General features: G+C 38.2%; 1 protein-coding gene across 4 annotated transcripts in view; it reads right to left on the bottom strand.

Annotated features, from left to right (window-relative positions):
* IQCG (IQ motif containing G) overlaps positions 1 to 14,895 on the bottom strand; it is a 55,432-nt gene that overhangs the window by 12,814 nt on the left and 27,723 nt on the right. For all 4 annotated transcript variants that reach the window (XM_053220992.1, XM_053220993.1, XM_015081545.3 and 1 more), the window contains 3 exons: positions 11,207 to 11,288; positions 4,304 to 4,465; positions 2,982 to 3,056 (listed from right to left, as the gene is read on the bottom strand). In XM_053220992.1, coding sequence (XP_053076967.1) covers positions 2,982 to 3,056; positions 4,304 to 4,465; positions 11,207 to 11,288 — 319 coding nt within the window. The remainder of the gene's footprint in view (positions 1 to 2,981; positions 3,057 to 4,303; positions 4,466 to 11,206; positions 11,289 to 14,895) is intronic.

Genomic DNA, 14,895 nt, shown 5'->3' with positions numbered 1-14,895 from the left:
GAGCCGAAATCAAGAATCAGACACTCAACTGACTGAGCCACCCAAGTGCCACCATGGTACATAATCTTAAATTGCTGGGGCATAAAACCCTGTTCCTAAGAGCCTACCAATTTTTTTTTTCAGTAAAGTCCTGTGAGATAGAATCTATAAATTCTATTCTTTCACCACAAATTTGGAACTGTTTACTGAAAATCCATTAGCTTTCTCAAAGGCAGACTGAATCTTTTTTCCTTATTTATCCAACAGAGATATTTTGAAAAACTCCACACATCTTAGTTGATTATTAGTATTATAATTATTAATTAAAACCATTTCAGTCACATATAATTCACACAAGAAGAAATAAGATGAATAAGTAAATATATGAAAAAATGGTCAATTCTATTAGCAAAAGGAAGCAAAATAAGACAACTCATTAAATTAGCACTTTAAAAATATGTAAAATGTCTAGTGTGGTTGAGGATACCTTGAAATTAGTGTCAGCAATTCACATTAGTGATGGTAGTGTAGATTAGAACGTATTAGCAATATTTATCAAGAGTCCCAAAATACCAGTCTCTGCACATAGATCAGTGGAACATAAGAGAAAACCCAGAATTGGTCCCATAGCTATATGGTCAACTAATCTCCAACAAAGCAGGAAAGAATACCAAATGGCAAAAAGACAGTCTCTTCAACAATTGGTGTTGGGAAAACTGGACTTTTCTTACACCATATACAAAAATAAGTTCAAAATGGATGAAAGACCTAAATGTGAGACAGGAAGCCATCAAAATCCTAGAGGAGAACACAGGCAGCAATCTCTTTGACCTCACATGTAGCATATTCTTATTAGACACATCTCTGGAAGCTAGGGAAACAAAAGCACGAAAGCAAAAATGAACTACTGGGACCTCATCAAGATAAAAAGGTTCTGCACAGAGAAGGAAACAATCAGCAAAACTAAAAGGCAACAATGGGAGAAGATACTTGCAAATGACATATCTGATAAAGGAGTACTATCCAAAATCTATAAAGAACTTATCAAACTTAACACCCAAAGAACAAATAATCTAGTTAAGAAATGGGCAGAAGATATGAATAGACATTTTCCCAAAGAAGATATCCAGATGGCTAACACATTAAAAGATGCTCCATATCACTCAACATCAGGGAAATACAAATCAAAACCACAATGAGATACTACCTCACACCTGTCAGAATGGTTAAAATTAACAACACAGGAAACAACATTTGTTGGAGAGGATGTGGAGAAAGGGGAACCCTCTTATACAATTGGTGGAAAGGCAAACTGGTGTTTTCTACTCTGGAAAACAGTATGGATGTTTCTCAAAATGTTAAAAATAGAACTACCCTATGACCCAGCAATTGCACTACTAGGTATTTACCCAAAGGATACAAAAATACTTATTTGAAGGGGCACATGCACCCCCAATGTTTTTAGTAGCATTATCAACAACAGCCAAATTACGGAAAGTGATGAATGGATAAAGAAGATGTGGTATGTATACATTGGAATAATATTCAGATATCAAAAAGAATGAAATCTTGCCATTTGGAATGATGTGGATGGAGCTAGAGTGTGTTATGCTAAGTGAAATAAGGCATTCAGAGAAAGGCAAATACCATATGATTTCACTTCTATGGAATTTAAGAAACAAAACATATGAACATAGGGGAAGGGGAAAAAAGAGAGAGGGAAGAAAACATAAAAGACCCAGACTTAGGGTTGCTGGAGGAGAGGTGGGCAGGGGATAGGCTAAATGGGTGATGGGCATTAAGGAGGGCACTTGTTGTGGTGAGCACTAGGTGTTATATACAAGTGAAGAATTACTAAATTCTATTCCTGAAACCAATATTACACCACATGTTAACTAACTAGAATTTAAATAAAAACTTTAAAAGAATAAAATAAAACAAGAGGCAAAAAACAAAAAAAAAAACAAAACAAAATACTAGTCTCTCTGACATAATACTCTCATACTTGAGATTCACCTTTAGTAAATAATTGCAATGAAAGAAAACAGTTATTTGGGCAAAGCTTTCATTACTGCATTATATATAATAATGAAACCTTGGAAATAATATAAATATCCCAAATAAAGGGTAATAAGTAAACTAGGGCATGACCATTCAGTAGAACATTATAAAACTATTTTAAATTATTTTATGAAGATAATGTAATAACATGAAAAAATGAGTGAAAAAGCGATTGACGATTAAAAAACAATCTTCCCATTGCCACGTAGTATTCCATTGTGTATATAAACCACAGTTTCTTTATCCATTCATCAGTTGATGGACATTTAGGCTCTTTCCATGATTTGGCAATTGTTGAAAGTGCTGGGATGAGCACTGGGTGTTGTATGGAAACCAATTTGACAATAAATTTCATATTAAAGAAAAAATCTTCCCTCAACTAGGAGTATGTTATTTTTATAATTTTAAAAATCAGTAAATTTTATTTTAAAATTATGACTATGAGGAATCTAGGAGCAAATTTTATAATGCTAAATGATAAAGGCAGAAGATAAAATATTTAACCTGTACTCAAATTACAGCTTTATAAAATATTCATTCATATGGATAACTGTGAGACAAGACATGGGCTACAATTCATTCACTAGGCTGGTAGAATTATGGTTGATTTTTTACTCCTTAAAAAATTTCTTTCCGGGGTGCCTGTGTGGCTCAGTCGGTTAAGTAAGCCTCAGGCTCAGGTCATGGTCTCGCGGTTCATGAGTTCAAGCCCCACATCAGGCTCTGTGCTGACAGTTCAGAGCCTGGAGCCTGCTTCAGATTCTGTGTCTCCCTGTCTGTCTGCCCCTCCCCTTCTCACACTCTGTCTCTCTCTCTTTCTCAAAAATAAATAAACATTTAAAAATTTTTTCTTTCCTTAAAAAGATTTTTTTTGCCACCCTTGATTTTTTTGTAAGTGGAACACAAATAAATCAGAGGACAGAAAACTTTTGGTGACCTACCTGCTGCTCCTTTCTAAGGAATGTTTCAATTTCCATATGAATCCGATTCTCTTCTTCGGTTTTCAACCTTAGTTTCTGTGAAAATAAACCAATATCAGGAATTCTTGCCAGTAGGGTTTGGAATGAGAAGTTCTCAAGATTAGAGTTGTAGCTGTGACAGTATTTCAGGTTTTCTTTACCAACTGGAGTCCCAAGAATCCTACCACATCACTCTGGGGCAATAAATCAGTTCCCTTTAACCCAATTTGTGTTCGTGGATGGTGCTGAGCCATGTGTTGGGCATTATGCTGAACACATGCCAGTGTCCAGGACATAAGAACCATAATCCAGTTGCTTGGAAAGTGATGTCATTTAAGGAGAGAAAAATGTTTCAAGGGCACAGTGTTCTTAGGCCTCAAAAAGGAAATTCCAGACTGCAAGAAGTTTGCAGTCAGAGTCATATACCACACCCATCGAGGAAGTTTTCAAATAAGTGAGGGACCAGAGAAAGCAGTCCTCCTGAACATGGATGACACTACTAATGTTTGCTCCTTCTCACCTACCTATTGTTCTTTTAGTCATTTAGTCTTCCTTTTCTAATGAGGGTCTACCCCTTGTTTGTTTCTCCTGGTATTTTTCCAGTGGGATTTCCCATCTCTAAAATTTAGGTTTGAATGAATCTCAGCACGCTTGATTTTATATTTCTTTCTCCTTTTTTTTAAGTTTATTTATTTATTTTGAGAGAGAGAGCATGCGTGTGTGTGCAGAAGTCGGGGAGGGGCAGAGAGAGAATCCCAAGCAGGCCCCATCCTCTGTGTCAGGCTTAATCTCACAAGAGCCAAAATCAAAGGTCATGAAAGCTTAACCAACTGAGCCACCCCTTGATTTTATATATACGTTTTAATGTTTATTTATTTTTGAGAGAGAGGGAGAGAGAGTGTGTGGGAGCAGGGGAGGGTCAGAGAGAGAGAGGGAGACAGAGGATCTGCAGTTGACAGCGTAGAGCCCCATGTTGGGCTTGAACTCACAAACTGAGATCGTGACCTGAGAGGAAGTCAGATGCTTAACCAATTGAGCCATTCAGGAGCCCTGATTTTATATTTCTTAATGGGGGATAAAAGGTACTTGTTGGGTAAAGAAGGCAGCAGCAAAAACTCACAATAAGTATCTTGTTTTGGGGCGCTTCATTCTGTTTTCATTTTTAATCTCAAATGTGAGAGCTGCAGGAAAGATAGAGCAAAGATCAACAGAGGAGCCCTTCCTCCTCTGTTAGGTGAAGCGGTATGAGGAGTGACAGCCCAAATGCCACCTACTGTGTTCATTCTTAATGTAGCAGTGATTACCTCTATCTCTTCTAGCAAGAGCTCCTCTGTTCTGTTACATTTCTTCTGGGTCTGGGAGATCTGCAGCTCAGTGTTTCTCTTCATATAGCGATTCTCCAGGTTGGTTTTTGCCTTCATCTCTTGCAACTGGTCCTTGAGGTGAGCAATATATTCATTCCGACTCTGTAGAGGTAAGACCAGGCTTCTAAATTAAAATACATTCTACTTCCATTCAGTTCAGCCAGTGGCTAAAGCCTACCTTCTGTATTTATAAATCAACAAGGAACTGGATCCATTTTTCTGCCATCTCACTACAGGAAAGTTAGCCAATAATCAGGGATAGTATAAATGAAAATGAAAGATAAGTTAGCACCAGGACTGTGAGATTCTTTCCTAAGTACACTATTTGGGTATATATCTTTGTATCTACAAAGATTTCCCATTACTATCTCATTGTGGGAGAAAGAGCACTGATCTAAATGATCAAAAGAACTGTCTTCCCATGCAAGCCCTCAACAGCTATGGCAACCTGGCCAAGTCAGTTAAACTCTCTAAGTCTTACCTTCTATAACATAAAAGCATTAACATCTGCCTTGCCTGGTATATCTTAGCAAGTGATTATAAGAAATTGAATGGAGGATATATGAAAATTCTTTGCAGGTCACAAAGTGCTTGGCGATTTTAAGGTTTCAATATTCATTTAAAAAATATTCAGGGGCACCTGGGTGGCTCAGTCAGTTGAGAGTCCAACTCTTTTTTAAAATTCTTTTCGTGTTTATTTTTGAGAGAGAGCGAGTGACACACACAAGCAGGGGAGGGGCAGAGAAAGAGGGAGACACAGATTCTGGAGCAGGCTCCAGGCTCTGAGCTGTCAGCACAGAGCCTAACACAGGGCTCAAACCTACAAACCGTGAGATCATGACCTGAACCAAAGTTGGACACTTAACCAACTGAGCCACCTGGGTGCCCCAAGGGTCCAACTCTTGATTACAGCTCAAATCATGATCTCAGAATTGTAGGATCAAGCCCCGTGTCAGGCTCTGCACTCAGCATGGAGCCTGCTTAAGATTCTCTCTCCCTCTGCCCCTCTCCCCGACTCATGTGCTCTCTCTCTCTTTAAAATAAATTTTTAAAAAAAATTCATTCAGTATCATACTAAGGTAAACAGTGGAGATCTAATAGACATGGTCCTTGCCCTCATAGACTTTACCATCTAGTGATAGAGATGTGATTAAAAACAAACTTTTTGGGTGTGCCTGAGTGGCTCAGTCAGTTAAGCATCTGACTTTGGCTCAGGTCATGATCTCATGGTTCATGAGTTTGAGCCTTGCTCTGCACTGACAGTGCTGAGCCTGCTTTGGATCCTCTGTCCCCCTCACTCTCTGCCCCTCTCAGCTTGTGTTTTCTCCCTTTCTCTCTCGAAAATAAATAAATACTTTTTTAAAAAACTTTTTGAGGCGTGTGGCAGGCTCAGTTGGTGGAGCATGTGACTCTTGATCTTGGGGTTGTGAGCTCGAGCCCCACATTGCGTACAGAATTACTTAAAGATAAAATATTTTAAAAACAAAAGCAAAAACGTTTTTAAAGGTGCAAGGTATGTAAACTTTTCTTAAGGTGCAAAACACTATTAAAGAATAGAGCAACATTTTCTCATGAGAGAAAATAATAAAGGAGACCTACATTAGATTAGATGGTCTAAAAAGGATTCTCTGGGGCACCTGGGTGGCTCAGTCAGTTAACCACTTGACTCTTGATTTCAGCTCAGGTCATAATCTCATGGTTCATGAGTTGTAGCCTCACACTGGGCTCTGCACTGACAGGGTGGAGCCTGCTTGGTATTCTCTCTCTCCCTGTCTCTCTCTGCCCCATTAAAATGTGCATTTTAATTTACATTAAAATGTAAAATATGTACATTTTAATACATGTATATAAAAAATAAATAAGAAGAATTCTTTGAGAAGAGAATGTTAAATCTGACACCTGAAGGGTAAGTATGTATGTCACATGAAAAGTGGGGTCAAGGAAGATTCTCAGAAAAAGGAAAAATAAATGCCCAAGTCCTGAGGCACGAAAAACCTGGATACATCCCAGGGACTGAAAGAAAACTCTAGAGACTATCCCAGCAACAGTTGAGAGTGGGACAGGATGAGGTTGGAGAGGTAGGTAAGAAGGAACCATGCGGGACCTCAGGCGCTATTAAGTTTGAATTGTATTCCAAGTGCCATGGGAAGTTTTGGGAAGGTTTTAGTCGGGGCGTAACATTTCATTGTTTGAAAAGAATCAGACACATCATGAGTCATTTCACAGAGAGATGATCAGTTAGCTGACAGCACAGCAAGCAAACACAACTAGTAATCAAAATGCAGTGCTTTATCAGAGATCTCGGTTTCTCTAAATACCAACCAATTTTAGTCTTACCACGTAAGCTGGGCAGAGTAAATTCTAAGTATTGAAAGAAACAAAGCAGAAATCGGTCAAGATCATCCACAATAAAAAACAAATACAGTTTAAAGGATCATAGGCCCCTCCGCGTGCCTCGGCAGGTCTGTGGGGTTGAGCCCCACATCGGGCTCTGTGCTGACAGCTCAGAGCCTGGAGTCTGCTTCAGATTTTGTGTCTCTCTCTCTCTGCCCCTCCCCTGCTCACACTTCCCTCTCTCTCTCTCAAAAATCAACACTTAGAAAAAAAGAAAATAAGCTGTAATTTAAAAAAACCCATTTTTTAAAAGTAAAATAAAGGCTCATAGGCCCCTAAAATTAGTCAGAAAGGAATTCTTCAGGTCATCTTGTCTGACTTCTTGGTGTAACTCTATGGAATCATTCCAATTATAGAGCAGTTATTCCACCTGTATCAAAGCCACTCCAAAGAGATGAGTATCTCTGGCAGAGAATATGCTACAAGGCCTAGCTGATAACACATCTCAGTGCTTTTTAGTCTCTTAAAAGTTGTGGGCAATTAACCTTAAGACTTTCCTCAACTGTAAAACCCTGCCAGTGCCTCATGCAACTTAGCTACTCAATAAATGTTCATTAAATTAATTTTAAGAGAGTTCTTTTTTGGCTCACTTTTTCCCCTTCCCTTCTTTCTACACTCTCCTCCCTTCTCCTCTTTCCCATTTCACTTTTTTCTTCCCTTCTAGTTCAAACTGTATGGAAGTCAACAATAAAGTTTGGATTTCTAGGAAGACTTGAGTTAAAGTGAAATGTGATGGTGTCACTTCTTCATCGGCCGTTATCTTTATACCTATTTAACCACTTAGACTTTCTTTGAGACCCTGCTTATACACGACTTAAATCCATAAAACCTTTTCCAGAAAACCTCAGCCACATAAATAATTGTGCGTTTGTTTCTCACAGAATCTAACAGTGTTGAACACTTAAGTATTCATTAAATAGCATCCGTACAAAAATATACTTTCAAAAACTCAAGAAAATGTTCTCGTCAGTTTTCTTTATCAAATTGAATATTAAGTCTTTTAGAGTAATAATATGAAGATCAGAAATGCAGAGTTAAAATTCTAGGAGTTTCTGCCTATGGCAAGCAAAAGGTATTACATTATGTAACTTGATAAGGTCATACAACATTGGTCTACAATTATACCGTGCCAAGTAAAAGGCATCTGGTTTTAATGCTGTTGCTGTGGGCCTCTGATTATTCCCTCCTGTATTACTGTTCTGCACAACTTGTGGCCTCCTATGGTGAAAGTATGGAAACAGAGGAAGATATAAAATCTTGACAGTCTAGTCATGGTAAAATCATGATCAAGGCACACTAACAAATGAACTGAAATACAATTCCATTTCTGCATCTTCTTGGTATGCAAAAAGGAGGCAGCCTAGAAGCAGTGGGTTACAGGCCAATTGTCATGAGTTATATGAATGCCTTTTAAGATTCTCACTAAGAAAAGATCTGCCCTCACCACAACCCACCAGCATAACCGTGGTTGTCCATGGCATCTGCAGCCTTCCCCATGATCAAGGTCTGTGGACTGATGCACCATATTTGTGGGTTTTTGTAGCAGACCAAACTTTAGTCAGAAATCCCAAAACTGCCTTCAGATCTGTACTTTTAATCTGAATTCAGAGGAACATGATTTAGAAATGGAAAGAAGCAGTCAACCAATTATAGTTAATAAGGCTCTGATGGCTGCCACAATACTGTAAGCCAAAGAATTTTAATGGTAGTGTCCGTTTTCATAATTGAACACAAAGCAGAGATGAGAGTATGGTTCCTGGAATTTTTGGAAGCTACTGTCTGGAGAAGTTGGAACTTGTGTTACCCCTTGGGCTGCTGCTTTGGTTGGATGGAAAATTGCAATGTGGTCTATTAAAGTGACAGAAGCCACTGGAAAAAAATACAATTCTGTATTAAGTTAACATATATATTTGTTTGTCTGTCTGTGACCAAGAACAGTGGCTGATTCTGTAACAGTCTCTGAATAACTCTAAGCTCTGAGCTACACAGAGTCACCCATTCTAAGATACAGATGAAATATAATCAGGTCCAAACTTCAAAAGTTTCAGACTCCAATTCCACCCATTACTTTCATTTCCATTTGAACTATTCCCATTTCAATTGTATCAATTTCCTCTTTTGTTTCCTTTTGTAATGAGGTTTCCATACACCTCATTGTCTTGACAGATCTCTTTTGAGTAAAACCCTTCAAATGTAATGCCTAACTATACATGATATTATAAATGTATAACTACAACAGAGGACAGCGAGTATTTTCCCCCTGTTTTATAAATACTCTTTGGTACCACAAATTGCAGTAATCAAAACAAAGAGGAAGCACTTCAAATGATTTTTACAATATTGCATGGTCATGATTGTTAGGGCTCTATTTTGTCTTTGTTCTTGAAAGATATATTCAATGGGTATAGAACTTTGGGGGGAAGATAAGGGCTGAAAATCTCATAAATTTTGTGAAAGACACAAATTTACATTTTCAGTCATCTCAGCAAAACCCAAACAGAATAAATATGAAGAAATCACATCTACAGCGAAATCCAAACAGAATAAATAGGAAGAAAATCACATCTAAACACAGTATAATGAAATTGCTGAAAATCAAAGATAAAAATGGAAATCCAAAAGGGAACCCATTATATACAGGAAAACAATGATTTGAATGACTGCTATCTTCTCAAAACAAAGAATGGAGGTCAAAATATAGTGAATATCCTTAAAGTACTGAAAGAAAAATCTGTCAACCCAAAATTCTATACCCACTGAAAATGTCTTTCAAGAACAAAAGCAAAATAGACACATTTCTAGGTAAAACACAAGATCAGGTGCTTTCAGAGTGGTATGGCCTTAGACCTGGGAAAAACAAAAGTAAGAGGACTTGTTGGGGCACATAGGTGGCCCAGTCGGTTTAAGCTTCTAACTCTTGGTTTTGGCTCAGGTCATGATCTCATAGTCATGAGATCCCACATGATCCCTCCCACATGCTCTCTCTCTCACTCTCAAATAATAAATAAATTTTTTAAAAAATTAAAAAAAAAAAAAGAGGACTCGTCTACAGCAAACATGGATTGCAAGAAATAGTAAAGAAATTTCTTTAAGCTTAAAGGAAATGACACCAGATGGAAACTTACTGATAAATATCAGGGTAAGTAAGACAATTATTTTCTTCTTAATTTTTAAAAGCACAATAATTAAGGGAAAAAACGTATTTTTTTTGTCTTGTGGTCTTGTGTCTTGTGTAATATATATAATGTATATATGTGTAACATGTATGACAGAATAAAGGTGAGTGGTGGGGAAGAGGGGAACAGTGGAACTATATGAGTGCAAGGTTTTTACATTTTATGTGAAGTGGTGCAGTATTAATGCTAAAGAGATTATTAAAAGGAATCCCTAGAGCAACTATATATCTAAAAAATACAAAGAGGTATAGGTAAAAGGCCATTAGGTAAATTAAAATCAAAATCTAAAAAAAAAACCAAGTAATCCAAAATAAGCCAGGAAAAGATAAGCCGTGAAGGAATGAGCCCAGGGCATGGTGCTGAAAGTGCTTACAAATTTTAAGAGCAGTGAAATCGAGCAGGCTGTGCAGTCACTGGACAGAAATGACACTGACTTGCTAATGAAGTACATTTATAAAGGCCCACAGAAAACAGCAGTACAGTGTTATTCCAGTGGCATGAAAAGGTATTAGCAGTAGGAGGATGAGGCTCCATTAGAGTTCTTACAGCAAGAAAGACTGTTTAAAAAAAACAAAAAACAAAAAAACAACCAAAAAATGACTCATGTGACCTTGAGGAGAATTTTGGATGCACAGGCTGATGAAGAAGGGACTGACAATGGACCACCTTCCTAGGGACTCCCAGCTAAACTATTTCAGGACATGCATCGGCTGAAGTGTATTTTATTTTCAAGGTGGAGGGAGAAATCGTCTGTTTCCTAAATCCTTTGCAAGCTCTGATAGTCTATGCCTTTGTCCACAAGTAACACAGAACTGACATAACTGTCTACTGGAGTGGCTGGCTAGCATTGGTCACGTGTACCTGTGGGCTCTGCCTATTTAAAATGGGGGAGGGACGATGTGGGCAGGTACAGATCTAAGGGCTGTGGTAAAAGGGAGAGCTTATTTTTTTTTGAAGTAGTAAAACTTCAAGGGTTTGTGCAGACATCCCATCTTCCCAGAGAAGACGGCCTCTCTTGGGTTCATTGAAAAGTACCTGCTGTATCAATAAAGGTCTTGGCTTATTAGGAAGGAAGGAAGGAAGGAAGGAAGGAAGGAAGGAAGGAAGGAAGGAAGGAAGGAAGGAAAGAAGGAAGGAAAAGAAAAAAAGAAAAGGGAGAAAGAAAAAGGAAAAAAGAAAAGGAAGGAAGGAAGGTAGGAAGGAAGGAAGGAAGATGGCTTTTACATAGCTGTTTCAGCTCAGTAACTTTTGGTGTTGGCCAGGTAATTCTTACCTGTACCTCAGCTTGCCGTTCTCTTTTGACGTTAAGTAGCTGTTTTTGAAGAGATCTTATCTGTTTTCTTCCTTTTTCCTCCCTAGAAGAATTAAGAATGATTTGTTTAGAGAGGTGTTACTCAAACTCTAGTGTGCACAAGGATGAACACTAATCTTAAAAAACAGATTTCTGGGCTCTACCCCAGAGATTCTGATTCAGTAGGTCCAGGATGGGGTCCTGGGATTTGCATTTCTAACAAGCTCTCAGATGTTGCTAATGGTACCGGTCCATGGAACACACGTTTAGTAACACTTTACAAAAGACTGTGATTTGTTTTAGTAAACCAGAGGAGGATGTTTCTGGTTTATGTGTTGGATCTAAAATAGCTACTGCTGAGAAAAAGCTAAGTGGAGGAGGAACAGGAAGAGGAAAAAGAAGAATCCTTTCTATTCTGAACACTTCACATATTCTTGCCTCACAATAACCTTAGAAGGAAGTCTCTATCATTCTCCCTATTTTACAGAGGAGGAAAGTGTGACTTACAGGGCTGAGGTAACTGGCTGTGGTGAACATTAGAATGTGCCTTACAGATAGATCTCCAACTACAGGGAGTATAAGTGAAAAGGGTCCCAGTTCTAGGCCCTGAAATCCTTCATTACATGTGCTCTAAGGCCACACTGCCCACTGACTGCTCCCTGCCAGTGTTTGAGTTGACAGGGATACTAAGTCAGGCCCTTCCTGGGAGACCTGAGACTTCTCTGATGGTTGTTGACTTTACTTCAAGGACCCACAATGACCTTGCCAAACCATCCTTAGAATGCAAGGCATTTTCTTCCACCTAACCTTCCCTCTCCTTCACTTGGGGTCAGTTCAGCATTGAGTCTAAAGATTCCCTCCACATTTTCTCTCCCACAGGTGTTTCCCCTGATAAAATTTTCACATGAGTAATATCATCTTGGCATCTCTAAGAAGACATGACTGACACACTTGCCAAGGTCACACTTATGGTAGATGGCAAAGGAGGATTCAAATTCAGTACCTATCCAAATGAGAACTTAACTACTTTATGTTACTATTTGTGCTCTGAAACAGAATTCTGCTTATCTCCAGTATTCCCACTATTTAGGTTTAGAGAAAAACAAAATAACAAAACAATGTAAGAATAAACAAAACAGGTTGCACCTGGGTGGCTCAGTCAGTTGAGCATCTAACTCTTGATTTCCGCTCAGGTCAATCCCAGGGTTGTGGGATTGAGCCCCTTCATGGGACTCTGTGCTGAATGTGGAGCCTGCTTAAGATTCTTTCTCTCTCCCTCGGCCCCTCTCCCCCACTCGCATGCTCTCTAACAAAAATTTTTTTTTAATTTTTAAAAAGAATAAAACAATATAAGAACAAACAAAACAAAACAAAAACTGTCTTAGCTCAGGCTGCCAATATAAAAATATCAGACCGGATGGCTTATAAATAACAGAATTCATTTCTCACAGTTCTGGAGGCTGTGAAGTCCAAGATCAAGGCACCATCATATTCAGTATCTGGTGAGAACCTGTTTCCTGATTCACAGATGGTCATTTTCACTTGCATCTTTATATGATCGAAGGGGAGAGGAAATTCTTTGGGGTCTCTTTTATATAGACATTAGTATCATGGTACCTAATCACCTCCCAAAAGTCTGACCTAATATCATTACATTGAGAAGCAAGGGTGCGGTACGCAAACATTCAATCTGTGGCCACAACTAAAACAACCTTACCACTAAATAGCATCTAGATAAGCATTCCTACTCAGGAATGTTTATAAAGCATGTACTTAACTAGAATTTTGAGACTGGGATTGTCATTGCCAAAGCAAACTATAGATTATGTACTTCCCATTTATAGATTACGAGAAACAGGTAAGAAAGATACAAAATGTTTATCCCTACTAATAAATTCAGAACCCCAAGGGCAGATTCAGTTAAACAAAAAAACAAATGTCATTTATGATGGAAACTAGAAATTAGTGGAGTAGAGCCTTCAAAATTATGAGAGAAAATGATTTTCAGTCTAAAAATATATACCCAGTCAAATTACTAACAAAGTATGAGGAAAAAAACATATTTCACACATTTAAGATCTTAATATATTTAACTTCCATGCACCCTTTGTTCAAGAAGTTACAGAAACATCTGCCTCAAGGGCGCCTGGTGGTTCAGTCAGTTAAGTGTTCGACTTTGGCTCAGGGCATGATCTCACAGTTTGTGGCCTCAAGCCCCACGTCAGGCTCTGTGCTGACAGCTCAGAGCCTGGAGCCTCTTCAAATTTGGTGTCTCCCTCTCTTTGTTCCCCTCTGCTTGCATGCTGTCTCTCTCTCAAAAATAAATAAGAGATTAAAAAAAAAAAAAAAGACATGCTCCAACAAAATGAGGGATTAACACAAAAAAAGAGGAAGAATGGGAGTCTAGAAAACAGGATCAATAGGAAATCTCAAGATATGAAGGCAAGGCCCAGTACCATAGCAATGCTGCAGGCCCTGGGAGCAATGGCAACAAATAAGAGAAAAAGAACAGAAGAAAGTCTCAAAGTGGGGGGAAAAAGGGAAGACTTAATGTGTATGACTACACTTAGAGAGCTTTCTGTTGAAGAGTTGGGTGCTGGATTCGGAACAGAAATGTCAAAACAGGCAAACAAAAAAATGGCAAAATTTAACTCCAGGAGAAAAAAAGCTATTTAAGAAAGAAAATTGAATCATTATATATACTGTGTGTCCCACCTATGAACTATTTACACATCATCATCATCATCATCATCATCATCAAAACATTAAGTATTAATTCAAACAAAAATTGGGCTCTAACTATTCTATGGGCATAGAAAAAACTCAATAGATTACATCTAAAATTATATTCCCGGCATCCAACTCTTGATATCTTGATATCGGCTCAGGTCTTGCAGTTGTGACATCAAGCCCCATGCTGGGCTCTGTGCTGAGCAGAGCCTGCTTGAGATTCTCCCTTCCTCTCTCTCTCTGACCCTCCCCTGCTCACGTGCACATGCACGTGTGCTCTCTCTCTAAAAATAAATACACTTTAAAAAGTAAAATAAAAATTCTATTTCCACTAGTGTTGTTTACCGTAAAGAAGAAAATGGGCCAGTGTGAGAAATAAAAAATGGTATACTACTAATTTGAATGTAAATATTTCTTATATGTTTATTGGCCTGCTATGTGTCCCCTTCAGTGAACTGTCTTTTCCTATCATTTTAGATATGCCATAGCAAAGGATGTCTCACCTCTCTGGATCAGACTACACTTTGATTCATCATCATGATGAAAAGAAATTTCAGCACACTAAGAGACCAGTTAGCCCACTTTCTTTTCTCTATCAAAAGCAATGCCCAATTAAAACAGCAATGATACCACTCACTGAATAGAATGTCAGAAATCCAAAAGATTTACAACAACAAATAATGCCAAGGATGTGGAGCAATACGAACTCTTCATTCATTGTTGGTGAGCATGCAACAGTCAGTTTGGCAGCTTCTTAACAAAACTAACCATACTCTTATCATAACAACCCAGCAGTTATGCTCCTTGATATTTCCTCAAATGAGTTAAACATTTACGTCCACACAAAAACCTGTACATAGATGTTTACAGCAGTTTTATTCAATAATTGCCCAAACTTGGAAGCAAACAAGTTGTCCTTCAGTATGTGAACAGATAAATTG

Source organism: Acinonyx jubatus, chromosome C2, assembly GCF_027475565.1.
Source record: "Acinonyx jubatus isolate Ajub_Pintada_27869175 chromosome C2, VMU_Ajub_asm_v1.0, whole genome shotgun sequence".
NCBI classification, from domain to species: Eukaryota; Metazoa; Chordata; class Mammalia; order Carnivora; family Felidae; genus Acinonyx; species Acinonyx jubatus.
Note: the sequence above shows the minus strand (reverse complement) of the source record. Positions and strands in the feature narration are given on the sequence as shown.